The 17,851-nt window shown below is 37.2% G+C and overlaps 1 protein-coding gene across 1 annotated transcript in view; it reads right to left on the bottom strand.

Moving 5' to 3' along the window:
• NALCN (sodium leak channel, non-selective) overlaps positions 1 to 17,851 on the bottom strand; it is a 293,487-nt gene that overhangs the window by 132,396 nt on the left and 143,240 nt on the right. The window contains exon 13 of the mRNA XM_077753896.1: positions 2,104 to 2,241. Within this exon, the coding sequence (XP_077610022.1) occupies positions 2,104 to 2,241 (138 nt within the window). The remainder of the gene's footprint in view (positions 1 to 2,103; positions 2,242 to 17,851) is intronic.

Raw genomic sequence — 17,851 nt, forward strand, 5'->3', positions numbered from 1 at the left:
AATTTATAGTTTGAAGTCAGAACTGCGTTTTGAAAATCACAATGGAAAAAATTATAATAAATGTTTTGGGCAGATACTTCAGTCAGTAGACTGGAACCGCAGAATTACATATGGGTTTTCCAGATGTGCTCTGTGGACTCCCAGGGGCGCAGGTGACGCAGGGGAGTCCTTGGAAGCGCTTCAGTGTTCCACTGTTAATGCTATGTTTTTTGGCCCCATAAGGAAGATTCAGACTGCCCAAGAAGTGTACGTACCAGAATTAATATTTTATTTCATTATCTTAGTGATCGCTATAGTTCACTTGAAAAAAAATTGCTTTGGTAAACAGTTTACTTGGTTGAGTCATTTTTCTTCTTGCTTTCATATTGTGTGAGACTCTCACTAAATGATCAAATGTCTGCCGCGAGGATAACAAACAAATATATTGTTTTCATAGAAGAACAATTAGATAGATTATTACCATACATAGATGATTTCAAGCCTATCTATCCTACCTTGAACTCATGATCAATAGTCTTCAAGCTATTCCATAGCTTTAAAGGAACTTAAACACATAGTAGGTACTCAATAAACATTAGTTGAATTCACAAATGGGTGTATGGATGGATGAATGGATGAATGAGTGGATGGATGGATGAATAACATAGATCTAAAAGTCCCAGAAGGGAGGATGCAAGGCCCTCAGGGCTAAGTGCCATGTAGCACAGGCAGTTTTGGCTCTGGAAACCAGGCCTCCATTCCTCCTGCTGAAGGTTCTTTCCTTTTGTGCATATTGTAAAAGTCATCCCATGTAACATGCCAGAACTATTTCTATGTGGTTCTACCACGTAAAAATGTATCCTTATATACCTTTTGACGGATGTTCTCAGTGTTGAAAGAAAGGCTCTGCCTTTAGCAAATGCCACCTTGAACACATCAAGTTTCTGAAGCACCTGTTTAGTTCACATTTAGAATTGGAAGGAATCTTGGTGCTCATTAGTAATTTGTCTTATTTTAGTGACTCTTGGAGAGAGGTTTGATTCCAGGAAGACATTTTCAGTGATGATGCTACACTTCACAATCCTAGGAAATAACAACATAGCTGCATCACCACAGGCGATGAGATCAGGAAGACATGGGAACGTCCTCCGCCAGCCATTCACACTGTACATGACACTGGGTATGTTACTCAACTCTGCGGAGTCTCAGTTTCATCATCTGTAAAGCAGAAACATTACCTACCTTGGCTGTTCCAAATATTAGGAAGGAAATTATGAAGCATTTTGCTTTTTAACAACAGCAGTTTTTTTTGTTTTTTGTTTTTTTAAATTTCATGTGTTTCTGATAAAGGATAACATTTTGGGTCCTTACATTGGGACTTTGAACATAACAGAGCTTAAGTTTGCTTTCAGTATACACACATTTATTATAAGGAGCTGTACTTTGGCCATTAGAAAGATCTGAGAATTACACCCCTTAGTATGTCAAGGCCACATTTCACAACTTCTTTCTTTCTGTTTAATGGAAATGCACTGAAAAGAAAATTCTCCTTGTGTGACAGAAGTCAATTTTTCCTGAGTGCTGGCATTTTGGTTTCATGATGCTTTTTACAATATTTGTAGCTCTGTGTTTTTTCCCCCATGCGTTTCTTTTAGTCACACAGCTCAGAAACACAGAGCTGACTTCTAAATGCACCCTGAGGTCTGCAGTGTGTCTTCAGTTTAATCTCAGCTTTGGAAAGGAAGCAGTGAAAAGTGAAAAGCGTGTCTCTACCTGATAAATAATAATAATAATAGCGGCAGCAATAATAATGGCGTAGTTCTGGAAACACTTAGAGATGGTTAAACATGTACTCGAATATGGGATTTCCATTATGCTTTATCTCGTGTTCTCTCAAGCACACACTTGTATAGGATGGAGCCCCAATCTTACTCAAATTTTAAATCTAGTTCCTCGAGCAGCTGGAGTCATAGAAGTTTAGACTGGAAGAGACCTCATCCAGCCAGACTACTTTACATTGGTTCTCTGACTCTAGTTTTGACACTAAAAATAGGCCCCAGATATCGGTTGATGCTCACCCCATTATGGTACTAAGATGTAATTGAGAAGAAAAGCTAAACTCACCAGAGTGGCAAAGAGGTGATAAAGAATAAAATAGATGGCTACCACAGGTGCCCACATGTGTCCCACAGCATTTAAGGTTTGGTCCATTACGTCTACCCATCCTTCCTGGGTGAGGATCTGGAACATGGACATAAATGCCTATGGAAGAAGAGAATAGAGGCATGAAACACCAGTTCAGGCTTGCATGCAGTTTAAAACTAGTCTGTGGTGTTTGAGGACTTCAATCTCAACATTATTGATTTTTATCTGACTGAGGAAAGAACAGCCTTCATTCCACAGAGGGGAAAGAGCTGAGAACTAAAGATCCTAAAAGCCTGATATCTAACTATTCAGTGTGGAAAGCTAAAATAATCACCCTGAATTAATATTAACCTTGTTGGTGGTAAATACTGTTGAGAAAATAAAATTTAAAAAAGGATCTCTTTTTATTTGATTTTCTTTTGTTCCCTCTAAGCAAGCTAATGATTTACTTAAGACTTCCTACAGATAACTGTATTTTTTTTTCTGTTGCTAAGTGCAACTTATTTTTATAGCGAATTGCAATTGATTGTCTACAGGCATGTGAGAATAATAGCTTTGATTTTACTTTTATAGTACCCATCTCTCAAATTATTTCGGTTCTATTGAAAACATGAGACTCACTAAAAAAGAAATATTTCTAAATGGTATTACCATACCAAGAAACTTAATAAAGACAAACATATTTTCATGATTTTATTTATTATTTTCAAGGTGCAGAGTCAAGACCATGAAAGAGGCCAAGACCCAAATAAATAAATAAATAAATAAATGAAAAAAGAAACAAAATATAGAGCATTCCAACAAAATCCAGGCAAGCTAAGACTCATACTTTCTCTGCAAAGATCTTTGGTTAGTTCCATTATTACAAGTTTTTCTTATTAAGTATATGGTTACATGTACATCTCTGACTTGTGTATGTTATATACATTAGTGGTCAATAAATGCTTTTAATGAGGATTTATGATGATGATGATGATGACTGGAGAAAGTGACAGTTGTAATCTAGTGACTCTTTAAAACTGTCTTTATAGGCTTTAGTACAATGAAGATGTAAATTGGATTTTCAGATTCCAAGAAATAAGGTCCATGATACTACAAAGATGGACAGGCCCAAGATAAAAACTCTGTTACAATGATAGGATCTTAGAGACAAAATGAACCCTACAGAAAATCTAATCTGCACTTTTCTTTTTGAAGATAAGGAAAAGGAGGCTTAAAGATGATCGGTGAGTAGCTCAAAGTCGCTCTGTTAACGTGTGGCACTAACAAGTACCACTGAGTCATTATGATTCCAAAGAAAGTCTTTTTCCAAGTATTGCATTCTGTGTTCAGGGAGGTCTTGAATCTCCTGTTTTCCGGGCTGCACCCCAGACAGTAAACACTCTTAGCGGTTTCCTTTCCTAGGGACACTTAAATTAACTGTTTTGGAAGTACGACATTCAACACCCAGCACACAGTGGACCCATTTGAACAAAGGAGCAATTAATTATTAAGTGATTCTTGTAGTAGAAAATTCATTTTTCCACTTTTGCATTGTCTATGTGTGAAACACTTAACATCTCCTTGAGTTAATTTTTTATAACCTCACTACTTTACAATGTGTTTTGTTCATGTAAGTATGAAGTAGGTTGTTATTAATGCTTGAAATCAGCATTGCCAAGGACAGACAATATAATACTTTCTCTGCCAGGGTGCCTAAGAGAATATTAGTCCTAACTCATCCTAAAAATGCTGCAGATTTTGCAACGCATCATTTAACCTCCTAAGTATGCCAAAACTTATCATTGAGGACAATCATTTTCCCCCTCCGTGTGTGTTTCTGTTGAATATTTATTACATCCAAAGACAAAGAACACAAATTCCAAAGACAATGCATATAAAAATATCAGACTGCTGTATTTTCTTCAATAAAGACGTCACCAGAGTGAAAGTGTGTGTACATCCTCAGGACTCAACAGCACAAAAAGAAAAGTCAACACATCTACTAGTAAAAAGGGAATTTTACCCGACGTGGATTTCTTTCCCCCAAAATGACAAGCCGGCTTGTGATTAAATCCAACATTTACTCTTGGTACCTAGAGACCAAAAAAAGCAGGTGTACCTTTCAACTGCCTTGGGCACTAACCAAATTAATTTGTTTTCATCCACTGCATTAGCTTTCATGAATACTCAGCTATTATGCATTCGGTAAATGCTAGGGAACATAGAGTGAGGGTACTGTAACCTGTTGCTGGCAGATAAGCAATGTGGGCAAGAACACTGGGGTTATCTTCCAGTCTTTTCAGAGTCTCAGAAGAAAAAAAATTCCTTTCTGCACAGCTCAGCCACCTGAAAGTGCATGTTGTAAGATGCTGTGAATTACATTTGAGAGCAATGTTTTGTTACAACGTGATTCATATGTTTCCAGCTGCTTCTGTGAATAACCCAACAAAAGGTAGCACCATGAAATACTTCAATTACAGGCTGAAAATTAATTTGTGCCTGCATGAAGGGTGGTCCATCAGTTCCGTTGAGATCTTACCCAGAAATTTACATCCCAGCGATTGTTGGAGATGTGACTCAGGTATGCTTACTTATATTTATATGGTGCACAGAATGTGTGTCCCTTTAAGGGCCCCCTTGTGTATTTATTTAAACATGAGTTATTAGTGGTTACTGAAGGCTTAATGTGTTGGGGACTGAGATGAGAAAGACATGGTTTCTTCTACTAAGAAATTTATAATCAAGAGTAGTAAGAAAAAGATGAAAATGACCAACTCTAAGAAAAGGCAAAGGGAAAACATGGTGTATAAGAGAACTGTGGTAAAGCTATCATGAGCAAGTTAGAAGTACCAATGTATTCTTCTTGGGTGAGGCACGAGCTGTTTGGGGAAAATTATGGCAAGTGATTGTCATTTTCACGATGAAAATGAGTAGGACTGAAACGGTGAAGAAGGGGGCCATGGACAAAGGACTGGAGGAAGTCCTTTCTTTTCTCTGAGCTACTTATCTCTACATAACACCATTTTCCTATCCTGTTCGCCTTTTGCCCTTTAATGGTTTCTACCGGCTCTTTATAAATTAAGAAAACTGATCTTTTATCTGTCAGATATGTTTAAGGTATTTTCCTCAATCCATTTGTGGTACTTTTGCAAACATAAATTTTAAATTTCTATGTAGTCTAATTTGTTATTCTTTTATCTAAGGTAAAAAACTCCTCTCACTGGAAGACTGTACATACCTGTACCCATACTTTTATGAAGTAGTTTTAATTTCTTTATTTTATTGTTTAATATGCTGAACCAGAAGTCACCATTTAGATCAGTTTGTATCTGGAAATTATTTTGGTATAAGAAGGGAGGTAGGAATTAATCTTATTTTTTGTTTTAATAGGTGATCAGCTGACTCAGCACATATAATTGAGAAAAATCTATCTTTTCTTCACTAATCTGAAATACCCCCTTTATCATAAACAGAATACTCATATAATTTCAGCTCTATTTCTAAATTTTTATTCTTTTCCATCAATTTATTTCATCTCCAAATTGCCTAACAACTGTACACTCACTTTAATAATGATTTAAATGAATTAATCATTTGATTAATGAATTTAAAAAATCATGAGTTAAAAGTTAGGATTACTAGCTGTTCCCCATAAACTTGTTTTCAGAATTCTTTTATTTACTTTTATGTATTAATTCCTCAAAACATCCTATTGTTTTATTTGTTGAGGTTAATCTAAGAAAACCTGATTCTCCAATCTCATAGAAATGTTTATCTTTCCATTTATTAGTTATGATTAATTTATTAATGATTCTACATATGGTTTCCACACATTTCTTGTTAAGTTAATTAATATTACTTTTCAAAAACTTAATCAAGGTGATGCCATATCATTAAAACATTGTATAGTAAAGAGGGGCCCCTGGGTGGCTCAGTCGGTGAAGTGTCCAACTTCAGCTCAGGTCACGATCTCACGGTTCAGAAGTTTGAGCCCCACGTCAGGCTCTGTGCCGACAACTCAGAGCCTGGAGCCTGTTTCAGATTCTGTGTCTCCCTCTTTTTCTACCCCTCTGCCACTCACACTCTGTCTGTCTCTCTCTTTCAAAAATAAATAAACATTAACCAAATATATTGTATAGTAAAGAAGCCTGCTGATGAGTTTCTTAATGGATGATAAACTACAATTGTATGCCAAAGCATGCTTTATTTACTCCTAACTGGTCTTTCATGCTTGCCAGAACATTGATAATCAACAGATTGATAATCAATATGTTGACTATCAAAATATTGTTCACTGTTGAGCTGGGTAATGTTCTCAGATCATACTTCCTCCTCCACGGCTCCAGTATTATGAGGTATACAGAACCAGAAGGTAAATGCCCCCTTTCTCACTTTCCACTAATTGCTCAGAATCTGGCCCAGTTTCACACACTTTATTTGAATCTTTGCTTTCTTACACAATTTTCAGTTAAGTTTAGTTTTGTTTGGCTGAGATTTTCTGATTGTTTTTGACAGGTTTTGTTGGAAAAAGAAATACATACTTCTCCTCCCTTCTACTTCCTATATCTTCCAGATTTTCATGCATTTTATCTACTGTTTGGAATAAATTCCATTCTTTTTTTTTTTTTAAATGTTTTTTTTTTTTTTTTATTTCTAGGAGAGAGAGAGACAGCGTGAGCAGGGGAGGGTCAGAGGGAGAGGGAGACACAGACTCTGAAATAGTCTCCAGGCTCTGAGCTGGCAGTCAGCACAGAGCCCGACGCGGGGCTCAAACCCACAAACCGCGAGATCATGACCTAAGCGAAAGTCGGCGCTTAACCGACTAAGCCACCCAGGCGCCCCAGAATAAATTCCATTCTTATGCTCCTATCGATGTTCTTCCCAAAGCCTTTGATTACTTGAAGATTCTTGCTCTCAGATATTTTTCTTCGGGTCTTTTTATCACCCGTTTTAATGTAGACTAACTGCTTTCTAGATCTGCTCCATGGTGGTCAGAATCTTTGCTTTTAACTTTCTTATTCTAGATCTTTTGTTCTCTCTAATACAGTGTCAGAAAGCGATTCCTGAATTTCATGCCTGCTTGTGAGAGTCCTGTTTCAATGTCAGCTGGGCTTTCTTCTCTTTGTTTTGCTGTCTCAGGATGAGAAGAGGGGCTTGCAGGGACAGAAGTATTAGCTGAGGCTGTGGGAAGTGATGCTGGGAAGATCAACCTTCAGATATTTCTTCAGCTCAGTTATTCAGAAATCCTTATTGCTGCCAGAACCCATCAGTCCCAAGTGTTTGCATCCTCTGATCCACAGGCTCTTCCAGACAGTCACTGCCCCTGCATTGGCTCCAGGGGAGGGCAGACAGGCTGATTCTGTCTTTTTGGGAATTCTTTCTCTGTGTGGAGAAAGAATACAAGAGGGGCTCTTGCCCCCAGGACCGCCTGTCCCCGCTTGGCTTCTGTTTCCTTCTTTTCTCTTCATACTCTCACTACGCTAATTTTTTTGTGTATCATGGGAGATGATTTGTTTCTGGAAATCATGATTATTTGCCTTTCACTCTCAAGCTTTCTTTCTATCTGGGAAAAATAAAATGGTGAGACCTAGCGGTTTATTTTGCTTCTTGTAAAATGGCTGGAACAAGTCACTTCTACACTGGGCTTTCTCATCTTTTTTCAGGCCTGTGCGTGTTTCCGTGGTCTGGTCTCCTCAAATGGAAGGAGAGGAGGATATGTTTTAGGATTTGCTTTTCCAATTTATTTTCTTTTAAATGTCTGGAAAACAGGCTTAAGGCATGAGCCTCAAGAGTGCATCCACCCTCTAAGATTTTCTCTCTTTCTCCCTGCTTTCCTCCCTCCTTCCTAGTAGCTGCTACTCAAAGATAATGGCATGAAATTGTGGCCTTGCCTTTGTGTGGTTATTGCTGGTGTAATCTTTTCCGGGCTGATAATTAACTGTTTCACTTGCTTCCTTAGGTTTTGGGGACAGAGGGTCTGTGGTTTTGCTATTTTACCCCTCAAGTCCAAACCTACAGATGTAAATAAAGAGGGGTAAACAACTTTGTTTATAAGTCCTTTTACTTTTTTGTTTTTAATGACATAAGAATATCATGGATGCCCTTTGATAACTTGATGCCCCAGTGCATGTTTTGGGTTTTGAGTATGTGTGGATATCAATTTAGGTTAAAAAATAATTAAATATTTTTAAAAAGTACGATGGGTAAACACCTCAGGTTTTAGTCAACACAGAGCAAGCAGAATATGATCCCATAGGTAATATACAAACTACATGTGTTCTTGTGGGGCTCAAAATGTTTGAAAGCCTATAAAATAAACTTGGTACTCTGAGGACTGGAATGTGGAGGACAGAATGCCGAGAAAGAGAGGGGGGTGGATACACTCTTCTGAACTTCTTAAAGTAATAGCTTAAAGTAACAGTAATAGCTTAAAGTATTTGCTTTGCTGTTAGTTGTACTAGTCATTGTTGGAGTGAGACTAGGCGATTACTAATTAATCCAGAGATATAGTTTGCACACCACAAAATTCATCTTTTAAAGTCTACAATTAAGTGTTTTTGGTTTATTCACAGAGTTGTACGACATTACCCTTAATATAAGAACAGTTTAATTACTTCTCCTCCCCTCAAAAACTATGTATCCGTGAGCAATCACCTCCATGTCTCCCTACTACAGCCTTCAGTAACCAGTATACTTTCTGTCCCTATGGATTCTGAATCCATCATACAATCCGTGGTCAGGGTTCACGCATGCTGTAGTATGCATCACCACTTTACTCCCTTTATTGCCAATCGATATTTCATTATGGGGATGTACCACATTTTATCTATTCATCAGTTGATGGATATTTGGGTTTTTCCACTTTCTTGGCTATTATGAATAATGTTGCTATGAACATTCTCATGTAAGTTTTTATGCGGACAGAAAAATTCATTTTCACTTAATATGCCTTTTATCCTTTGTATTCAAATACGTGTAAAAACAGATATTCGTCTTATTTTAAAAAATAGACACTTAAAAATTTTTTAAATGTGGTGAAGAATACAACCCATATTGACATACAGCTTTCATTTTACAATATAATTTGCATCTACTTTCTCTATCTCTGGCTGGTTTCAGGAACTCTCTCTATAATAGATGTGCTTTCAAAATGAAATCCACTTGACAACTTATATAGTGGCTCAACCTTTTTATTGAGAGTGTCCCTGCTGTGTCTTACTACCAGTCAGCCCGAAAATAGAAGACTTGGCTTGATGTATTCACTGAGTACAAAAGTGACACCTCCTTTGGTTTTAATTGCCTTAATTAGTCACCTACTCAATCTCCTTGTTTCTTTTTCCCCCACTCAAATAGCAGTAATAGGTAGAGGAGTTTTATCCTCTGAAAAATCCACTGACATCATGATCCTTTAATATTTTGTGGTATAGTTCTTTTTATTTAAAACTTAACCATTCAATGCTGTAATATTTAAAATGACATCAATCAATAGTAAATGTTGGACTTCTCTCATGTTGGCTGGCAAAATCATGACTGCCAAGATCGAGGTCTTATGGGGAGTTGGGTGTGGAAAAAAAAACAATAAAATTACATTAAATGTATTTAAAAATCTAGAGTAAATTAAAGCTCTATGAGCCACCACTTACTGTGGCTATACTAAGCTGTTCATAACTACAAACTCTGTGGGTGTGAAATTTGGAGTAAAAACGTTAACTTGTAACATTAAAGCCGTTGACGGCAGCCATTTTTTGACTTCAAATTCTTCTTTAATGGTTTAGATGGAAGTCCATGGTCCATCAACTCAGTTACACTTTTTCCAGTTCTTCAAACTCTGTCTCTCTGTCTTTTTTGACAAACTTTCAGGAGAAATGCCTACTCCCAGGTGAATCTGACCCTTCATGGCTGCACATACCCCACCCCTCCAGCTGCTCTGAAGAGAGGGTTTATAGCAGAGGAAAATAGGCTCCCTTGTCCCTGGCCTCCAAAGGGGCCTCAACACCGTCTGGCATGCCTCTTCCCTGTTTTTGGTGAGTCCATTACCAGCCACCAGCTTTCCCAGACTTCTTGTCATCTGTCATCTGACTAACTTCATCCACCTCATCTCTGCCCTCAGCCTCAAGAGATGACCTTCCTGGAGGTGGGGAGCTAACGGTGCAGTTTAAAATAGAAGTTGCATGGGGCGCCTGGGTGGCTTAGTCGGTTAAGCGTCCGACTTTCGCTTAGGTCATGATCTCGCGGTTCGTGGGTTCGAGCCCCGCGTCGGGCTCTGTGCTGACTGCCAGCTCAGAGCCTGGAGCCTGTTTCAGTCTGTGACCCCCTCTCTCTCTGACCCTCCCCTGCTCGCACTGTCTCTCTCTCTCTCTCCTAGAAATAAAATAAATAAATAAATAAATAAATAAATAAATAAAATAAAATAAAATAGAAGTTGCATGAACTGAGTATAAAGACCTTGACCTTCTGTGAGTGGCAGAGCAGTGAGGCGAAGGACCAAGTGTCCAGTTCTGCAGTCACAGGGCCTGAAGCTGGGATTAAATCGCTGACCAGCCTAACAGCTCTGGGGAAAACACCTAGCCGTCCTGATACTGATCTTCCCCGAATGTGTGACAGCATCACTCTGAAGACTACTTTGCGAATCAAAGTAAATAAAGTGTGTGTGAGTACTTTATAGATGTGAAAGCACCATACAAGTAATAGTTTTAATAAAAATGAAAAAAAATATCTTTCAAGGAAAAACTTTAATTAGCCTCATTTAAGTTTCAGAATTTCTATATAGTTTCTACAACTTAATGCTATATACAGTATGATTCCTTTTTTGGAAAGCTCAAAATTATAGTGGATAAACTTCACACTTTTGAGAAGATATTTCCTTTTAGATATATGATTTTGAAAGTGTGGCTTTTCTGGTGGCATCATTTTATTTCATCTTTGAACTAAATGATTCCCTAGAGAACCTCTATAGCTCTAAGGGTCTCTACTTTATGTCTCTATTCGTACTGGTAGTCAATCGGAAAATTTTGTTTTCATACAGTATATTTTCCAGTTCATTTCCCCAGACTATCTCTTACCTATAAATCACAAGAAAAGGCTACCGTAAATGTTTTGTTACTAATAGATCTGACAAATTACCTTCTGGTGCCATCAATTCATCTGCATATTTGTTGAATAAACAGTAAAAACCATGGTGTTAACAAATGAACTGATAATAGGGAGCTAAGTAAAATAGGTGCTGTGCTCGATGTTATCACATACACTGGGATCTGAAAACAAAATGGAACAGCGGCTGGATTTTGCTGTAGGGCTCTGTTCTGGAGAGTTTAGTTACTAGTGACCTTTAAATGGTAAAGGTTTTGGAGCCATGTCTCTCTCTCTCTCAATATATGAACTCTTTTGGAATTTGAGATCTGTTGAAACCAATTCCCTTTGTTGTTAAAACAAATGAAACATTTAAAACATTGATCTCTCTGTAAAACAATTGCACCTTATGCCTTGTCATTTAAAAAGAAATTCAGTCGATTCTGTGACTGCCTTTTATACTGTCAAAAAAGACCATGCAGTTCTTTGCTTTTTTTCTGAAATGAACCCACATTATTTATTTCATTTCCATAATTTCTAAAATGTGCTTGTTGCCAAGCATTCCATTTAAATGAATAAAGAGAGAGAGGGAAAAGCCTGTTTACTGGTCAAATTTTAGACCACTATGGAAAAGCCTTACTGAATCGAGACTAAAGTAATTGGCCTTAAATGTCAAAATGAGCTTGAATGTAATTAGAAGCAGAGCAGACATCAGAACCTGATGCCTACGCCAGCAGCAAATTACTTTCAGTAGAGCCTACACTTAAATATAATTTCAGGAGTAAAAGGAAAGATGGAAGAAACTCATTTGCAAAAGCCAGGGAATCTTGTTTTAGTCCTGAAAGTGTCTGGAGGTGTATCCTTACATCTCTTTTCTTCTAAATGGCCATGCTTGGGTTCACTTTCACATATAGCGCCGTAAGTGCCAATACAGACAAAAATCACGGATTTGTACAGTCTCCTCAGATTTCTTTCGGGGTAAGATTAAAATGACATGAGGAGAGACACTGAGCCATGACTAGCATTTATGTGGTGCTTTACAGCTCCTGAAGCATTTAATTGTCCATTATGTAGAGTAACTTGAGCAATGACCCCGTGAATTATTACTGTACATATTGTAGCCTGAACTGAAGTGCAGGGGCCTTACATGATTAACCCAGGCCTGCAGGTACCAAATGGTGGTGCTGGGTCTCTCGGTTGGGATCTGTTGTCTTCAAATTCCTGCTGTCCTTTTGAATATTGCAGACAGTCTAGATCTGAAGATCTAGTAATTGCTCACTTCTTTACATAACGTAAATTACTAAAACAAACAGTATAATATTCAACTTGTATAAATTTTGAAAACGTTGTGATATTTGAAACGTTTACCTTCTTTGTCTTACATCGTACCGGGGACATATCTAGAACTGCATATTAAGCTCAACTGATTAATGGAACGTAGATATCTCTAGTATTTTCTCCTCTTTGCTAAAATAAACTCCACTCATTAACATTTTTCCACCTGGAAAGGACATACCGTTTTCATTTTCGTGAGAATCTAAAATTACAGAATTTTAATTTGTTTTAATAATAAAAAATATATTAATCATTTATGACTTAAATGTTAAGGTTCCCATGTTAGAAACGTTTATCTTAAGGGGAAAAAAATATCAAGATGAACTGACTGAACTTAAACATTTCCCCTCACAGTGTTTCTTGTGGGGCATGATATTTTTAGTTGAAAGGTATACTTCCCACCGATTATGTTAAAATAATTCTGAAATGCAGCCATCTAGCTGACAGAACAAACAGCTGTGAAAATGAGACCTGGTGGTTTATGCAAATAGGAAACTTCTGAATTAATTTTCTTCATAGAACAGACTGTCAAGTTTCTGGGAGTATTTATGCCCTATTTCTTAATTAGTGATTTTGCTAATGTCAGTCATATTAAATTTTCATGATGTAAATGATGCATTTCATTGGCAAATACACGCAATAAAATTGCAGATGAAAGTTGACATTCTACTTTTGGTGCAATAAAGATCTCAGAACATATACAGAAGAAACAGTGATCCTGAAAACACTGCTGTGAGTCCTATTGTTAAACAAGTGGAGGATTTATATTAAGAAAACTTCTGTAACTAAAGTACCATGGAGTCTACCTAGGAAATTTCAGGGTTTTCCGACCATTGGTTTGTAGAACCATGACTAAAAACAAGGTTTTTCAGCGTGCCTGGGTGGTTCAGTTGGTTAAATGTCCAACTTAGGCTCAGGTCATGATCTTGTGATTCATGAGCTCGAGCCCTGTGTCGGGCTCTATGCTGACAGTTCAGAGCCTGGAGACTGCTTCAGATTCTGTCTCTCTCTCTCTCCCTCTCCCCTGCTAATGCTCTGTCACTCTCTCTCTCTCTCAAGAATAAATAAACATTAAAAAAATTATATATATATATATATCTAAATATATATATAAAAGAGCAAGGTTTTTTAATTTGGCTTCAAACAGAAAGCAACTCTGGTCAGAAAAAGCTTAAAGGTTTGCATTAAGAAAACAAACAATAACCCTACACGTTAGAAATGGAGTGTGCCATTGTTTGCTCTCTTCAAATGGGCTTTGATTGCTCATTTTTCTTCACTAAGTCCACAAATAACAAGCTAGCTTTACCGCAAATTATATCGCCTGCTCTTTCTATCACACACACAAATTTCCAAGTCTTGCTTCGAATCTGATAGTGCTTATTTAGTACTCTAATACCTTGAAAATAGATTTGATAGTTGTTTACAAATAAATGTTTAATTGAAATGATTTGACATTAATAAAGCTGATTTTACAAGCCGTGAATTAAAATCAGTCTTATTATATGACTAAAATTAGACTTGTAGAAATTTTATATCTCTGATAAGAGTAGATATATATAAAGGAATGTATCAAACTCTATTTTTTTTCTGGGTGTATATATGTATTTGAAATAAAATTGAACTCAGCTACAAATATGATTTTTATTATGCTTTTTTGCTTAACATTTTATCATTACCATTAGCGTTACCCAGGGCTTACCTCCCAAGTTAGGCTGTAAAAATAAGAGTTTTGATAACTGTATGATGTGCCACCACATTAAATTTATTTAGACTTTCCATGATGGTTGGACATTAAAGTTGTTTCAAATTTTTACAATATTAAATAATGCCATGAAGAGCATTTTTTGAAGATCTCTCTTTGTGTGGATCTCTGGTTATTTTCTTGGAGTAGATTTCTAGAAATGCAACCACTGGATCAAAGAGTAAAAATGCTTTTCAGTGTCTTCATATATAATGAAAACTGGATTCCCAGAAAAGTTACACAAATGTTCTCTGCCACACGCGATGTGTGAGAGGGCTTCCTGCCAGCAGATGCACACACAACCATTAGCCAAAAAGTAAAAAATAACAAACAGATCTTGTCCATTCAACACTTTCCTTGTGACATGCATTATAAAGTAAGGTTGTAGCTTTGTGTTTTCCTTTGATCTTAAAAATTACTGATAGTGGTTATTTTCGACTTGTTTGAAAAGTCAAATTGGTTCTTCTTTTAGGCCTAGAGATTTCTTGACCATCATGAAAGATGAAAGATGACACTTTCTTTTTGTTTTCTACATTTTCACACTTCACATATCCTTGCTGTGATTCACCAGGAAGATATTTTGATACATAGAATGAGGAGACTCTGCTATCCCCCATATTGCTTGTTTGAGAACAATTCGTCTTTTACTAATTGGGATGCTTTCTTTGCCAGATGTTTTTTTAATGCAGGTTTGCCCATTCATTGACAGTTTAACTCTAAGTCACATTCTATTACTGTAGCCTTGTACATTTTCTTGTTAGTTCTTATCAATTTTTGATGATGCTCCTCACTGCTTTTTTTTTTATAACATCTATAATATGGGGGAAGCACTCCTTAATTGGTTGTTTTGGGGATCACATTAGATATATGTGGGTATCTCTGTGTGTATGTTTGTACTTCTCTTTCTACCTGTAAAAAAAGTTCTTGTCGTGAGGGACTCACATGTAAAAAGTCTCATATACGGTAATTATTACTATTGATGATAATGACCCCTGGGGAAATATCTTTCTTGACTTAGTCCAGAATAATTATGCTTCTCGAGGAAAATAGTTTGTTTTCGCTTCATAATCATTTTTCATCTGTCCAAGTCTACATTTGCTAGAAAAACTGGAGTCACTTGTGCCTGACCTTCAGCAAACATGGATGTCCTCATGGTGCACTTTTGTGTTTTGAGTTTCGTTTTGGCATTCATTGTCATTTCGATTTTGTTTTCCCTTTAGATTAATTCTCTTAAATGTTGCTTAAAAATATTCCTTAAATATTATATTAAATAAATATAAATTATTAAATGTATAGTCCATATTGGAAAAGGATAATAGCCAGGTCAAATAAAAAGGTCTTCCCTAAAATGTGTCCATCTTGGACTGAGGCTTGTACTCTACGGATGCTTTACTCAAGGAATAGTTCTGATAATTGCAGTGCAGTGGACCGATGATGGCGATACACAACAGGAAAAGACAGCTAGCTCTGTGTGATTCATACTGCATTAAAACAACCCTTTAAGAGGAAGTGCACCAGATATTATTTTATCACTATGCCAATGATGAATCACCACAAAAAGAAACTCAACTAGAAGCAAAAAACAAAAACAAAAGAAAACAAAAACAACCCCCCCTCACAAAAACAAAAACCAAACCCTCTGATTTTACAGTAGGAAGAAAATAAAGTTAATTTGAAAACTTTTTGGGGGGGAGATGTTGACATTAAACCATATCACTAAATTACTTTAAATTTTAAAACAAGGTGCTTGTTTCTATCACAGAGCCAGATCCAGACACAGATGAAAGCCTTGGATGGCTTAAAGCCTTTGATGGGACCAACTTTAAGAGACTGTAGAAGATTTGACACAGTAATGGCTACACAGAAAAAAATGAAAATTATCTCCCTTCCTGCCCTGATGCTGCTGCAATTCCTCAATCATAAATTTTTGTCTTTGGTCAATAAAAATGAAGTTCATTCAGTGAAAATACCTCCTCAGAGAAATAACATTTCTTCCAGTGTAACCTTCCTTAAAATAGCTTGGCTGTTATTCTCCAGGAAGAAAATAAGAAAGTGAGAGCAAAATCTTCAACACAATCCCTCTGTCACAATCCCAACCTCTGAAAACACCCTATTATCTGGCTCCAGACCAACATTGCAGGTTCTTTCCTCATCCATCCCTGTATGCCCTGGGATTCTTCAGGGCTCTGACTTACTCATTCTGTCTCAACTGATATGGGATATTTTCAACGAATGCCATTACCCAAATTCTTATCTGTGGAAACCACATGTACCCCTGAAGACCACTGTTCATAAAGCTTTGGAAGCAGACCCTTCCTCTTATTAAAACAAGGTGATTTTTGGAGCGCCTGGGTGGCTCAGTTGGTTAAGTGTCAACTTCAGCTCAGGTCATGATCTCACCACCCTGTGAGTTCCAGCCTCACATCAGGCTTTGTGCTGACAGCTCGGAGCCTGGAGCCTGCTTCGGATTCTGGATTCTGTATCTCCCTCTCTCTCTGCCCCCCTCCCCCTTTCAAAAAGGAATAAACATTAAACAAATTGAAAAAAAAAAAAGCAAGGTGATTTTTGGAAGCTTTGTGCTTATCACATAGTAGGCTCCTGGAATTTTAAAACATTCTCCAGATAATCTTTAATGTCATATTTCATCTTCTGGCTTATTTGAGCTCTTTCTTTTGTGTCTACTATGGGATAAGCTGACTCCTTCCTTACACTCTTGACTATGTTACAAGTCAAAGAGGGCAGTTCGTATGTTTGTTCATGTGTGTATGCCTCATGGTTCCATGAGGCATTTGTGGGCTCACAATGTGAGAATGTGGGCTAAATTACAAACAGCAAGAAAACACATATACAATTTCGTTAGTCTTCATTGTGAATGGATATATCTGATATTTTGTGGAAAATGGATTTCAATGGTGTAGCAGATTAGGGGAGCATAGAATGAGATTATGAGAATCAATAACTAAATTGCAACTAAATGCAAACAAGTGGGAGGCTTCAGATGGTGAAGGCAGGTGTTGGGATGGCTTGGCCTCAGGGTGTATCTGTGGAAAGAAAAGAAACCTATCCATCTGAAAGATAGTCACTGGAGTGGGTTTTTTTATTCTCAAAAATATATTCATGATCTGATCAGTGTCTGATCATATATGGAAAAAAAACTGATTAGCCCTCCCTCCCCAAATTCTGTATAAATGCAACAAGCATCCTTTCAAAGGCCTCATTACAATCCCCAGACAATAATTGAAACCCTAGGACCAAAAACTAATAAGCAGCTTCAGTTAAAAAAAGAAAAAGACAATCTTAGGGGATTTACAGTCTCTGGCAGACTTTGGTTTTTCATGTACTGTCAGGAACAAGGAGTGAAGTCAAAGGCCCTTGAAAGATGGAGGCTATTACCTGAGATACTTCAGTAGGGCTGGATATTCACTGGATTTCACCAGATCCCCCCACCCCCCCCCAAAAAAAAATCTCCATTGCAAAAAGAGATGAAAAGGAGCTTGTGTGTCTTGACCAAGATATGCACAAGTGGAATCCTATTATGACAGAGCAGCATAACACAACCATGGGGAATGAATAGACTAGTCAATAAATGGTACTGTGACA

This window comes from Crocuta crocuta, unplaced genomic scaffold (assembly GCF_008692635.1).
Source record: "Crocuta crocuta isolate KB4526 unplaced genomic scaffold, BGI_CrCroc_1.0 scaffold31, whole genome shotgun sequence".
NCBI lineage: Eukaryota > Metazoa > Chordata > Mammalia > Carnivora > Hyaenidae > Crocuta > Crocuta crocuta.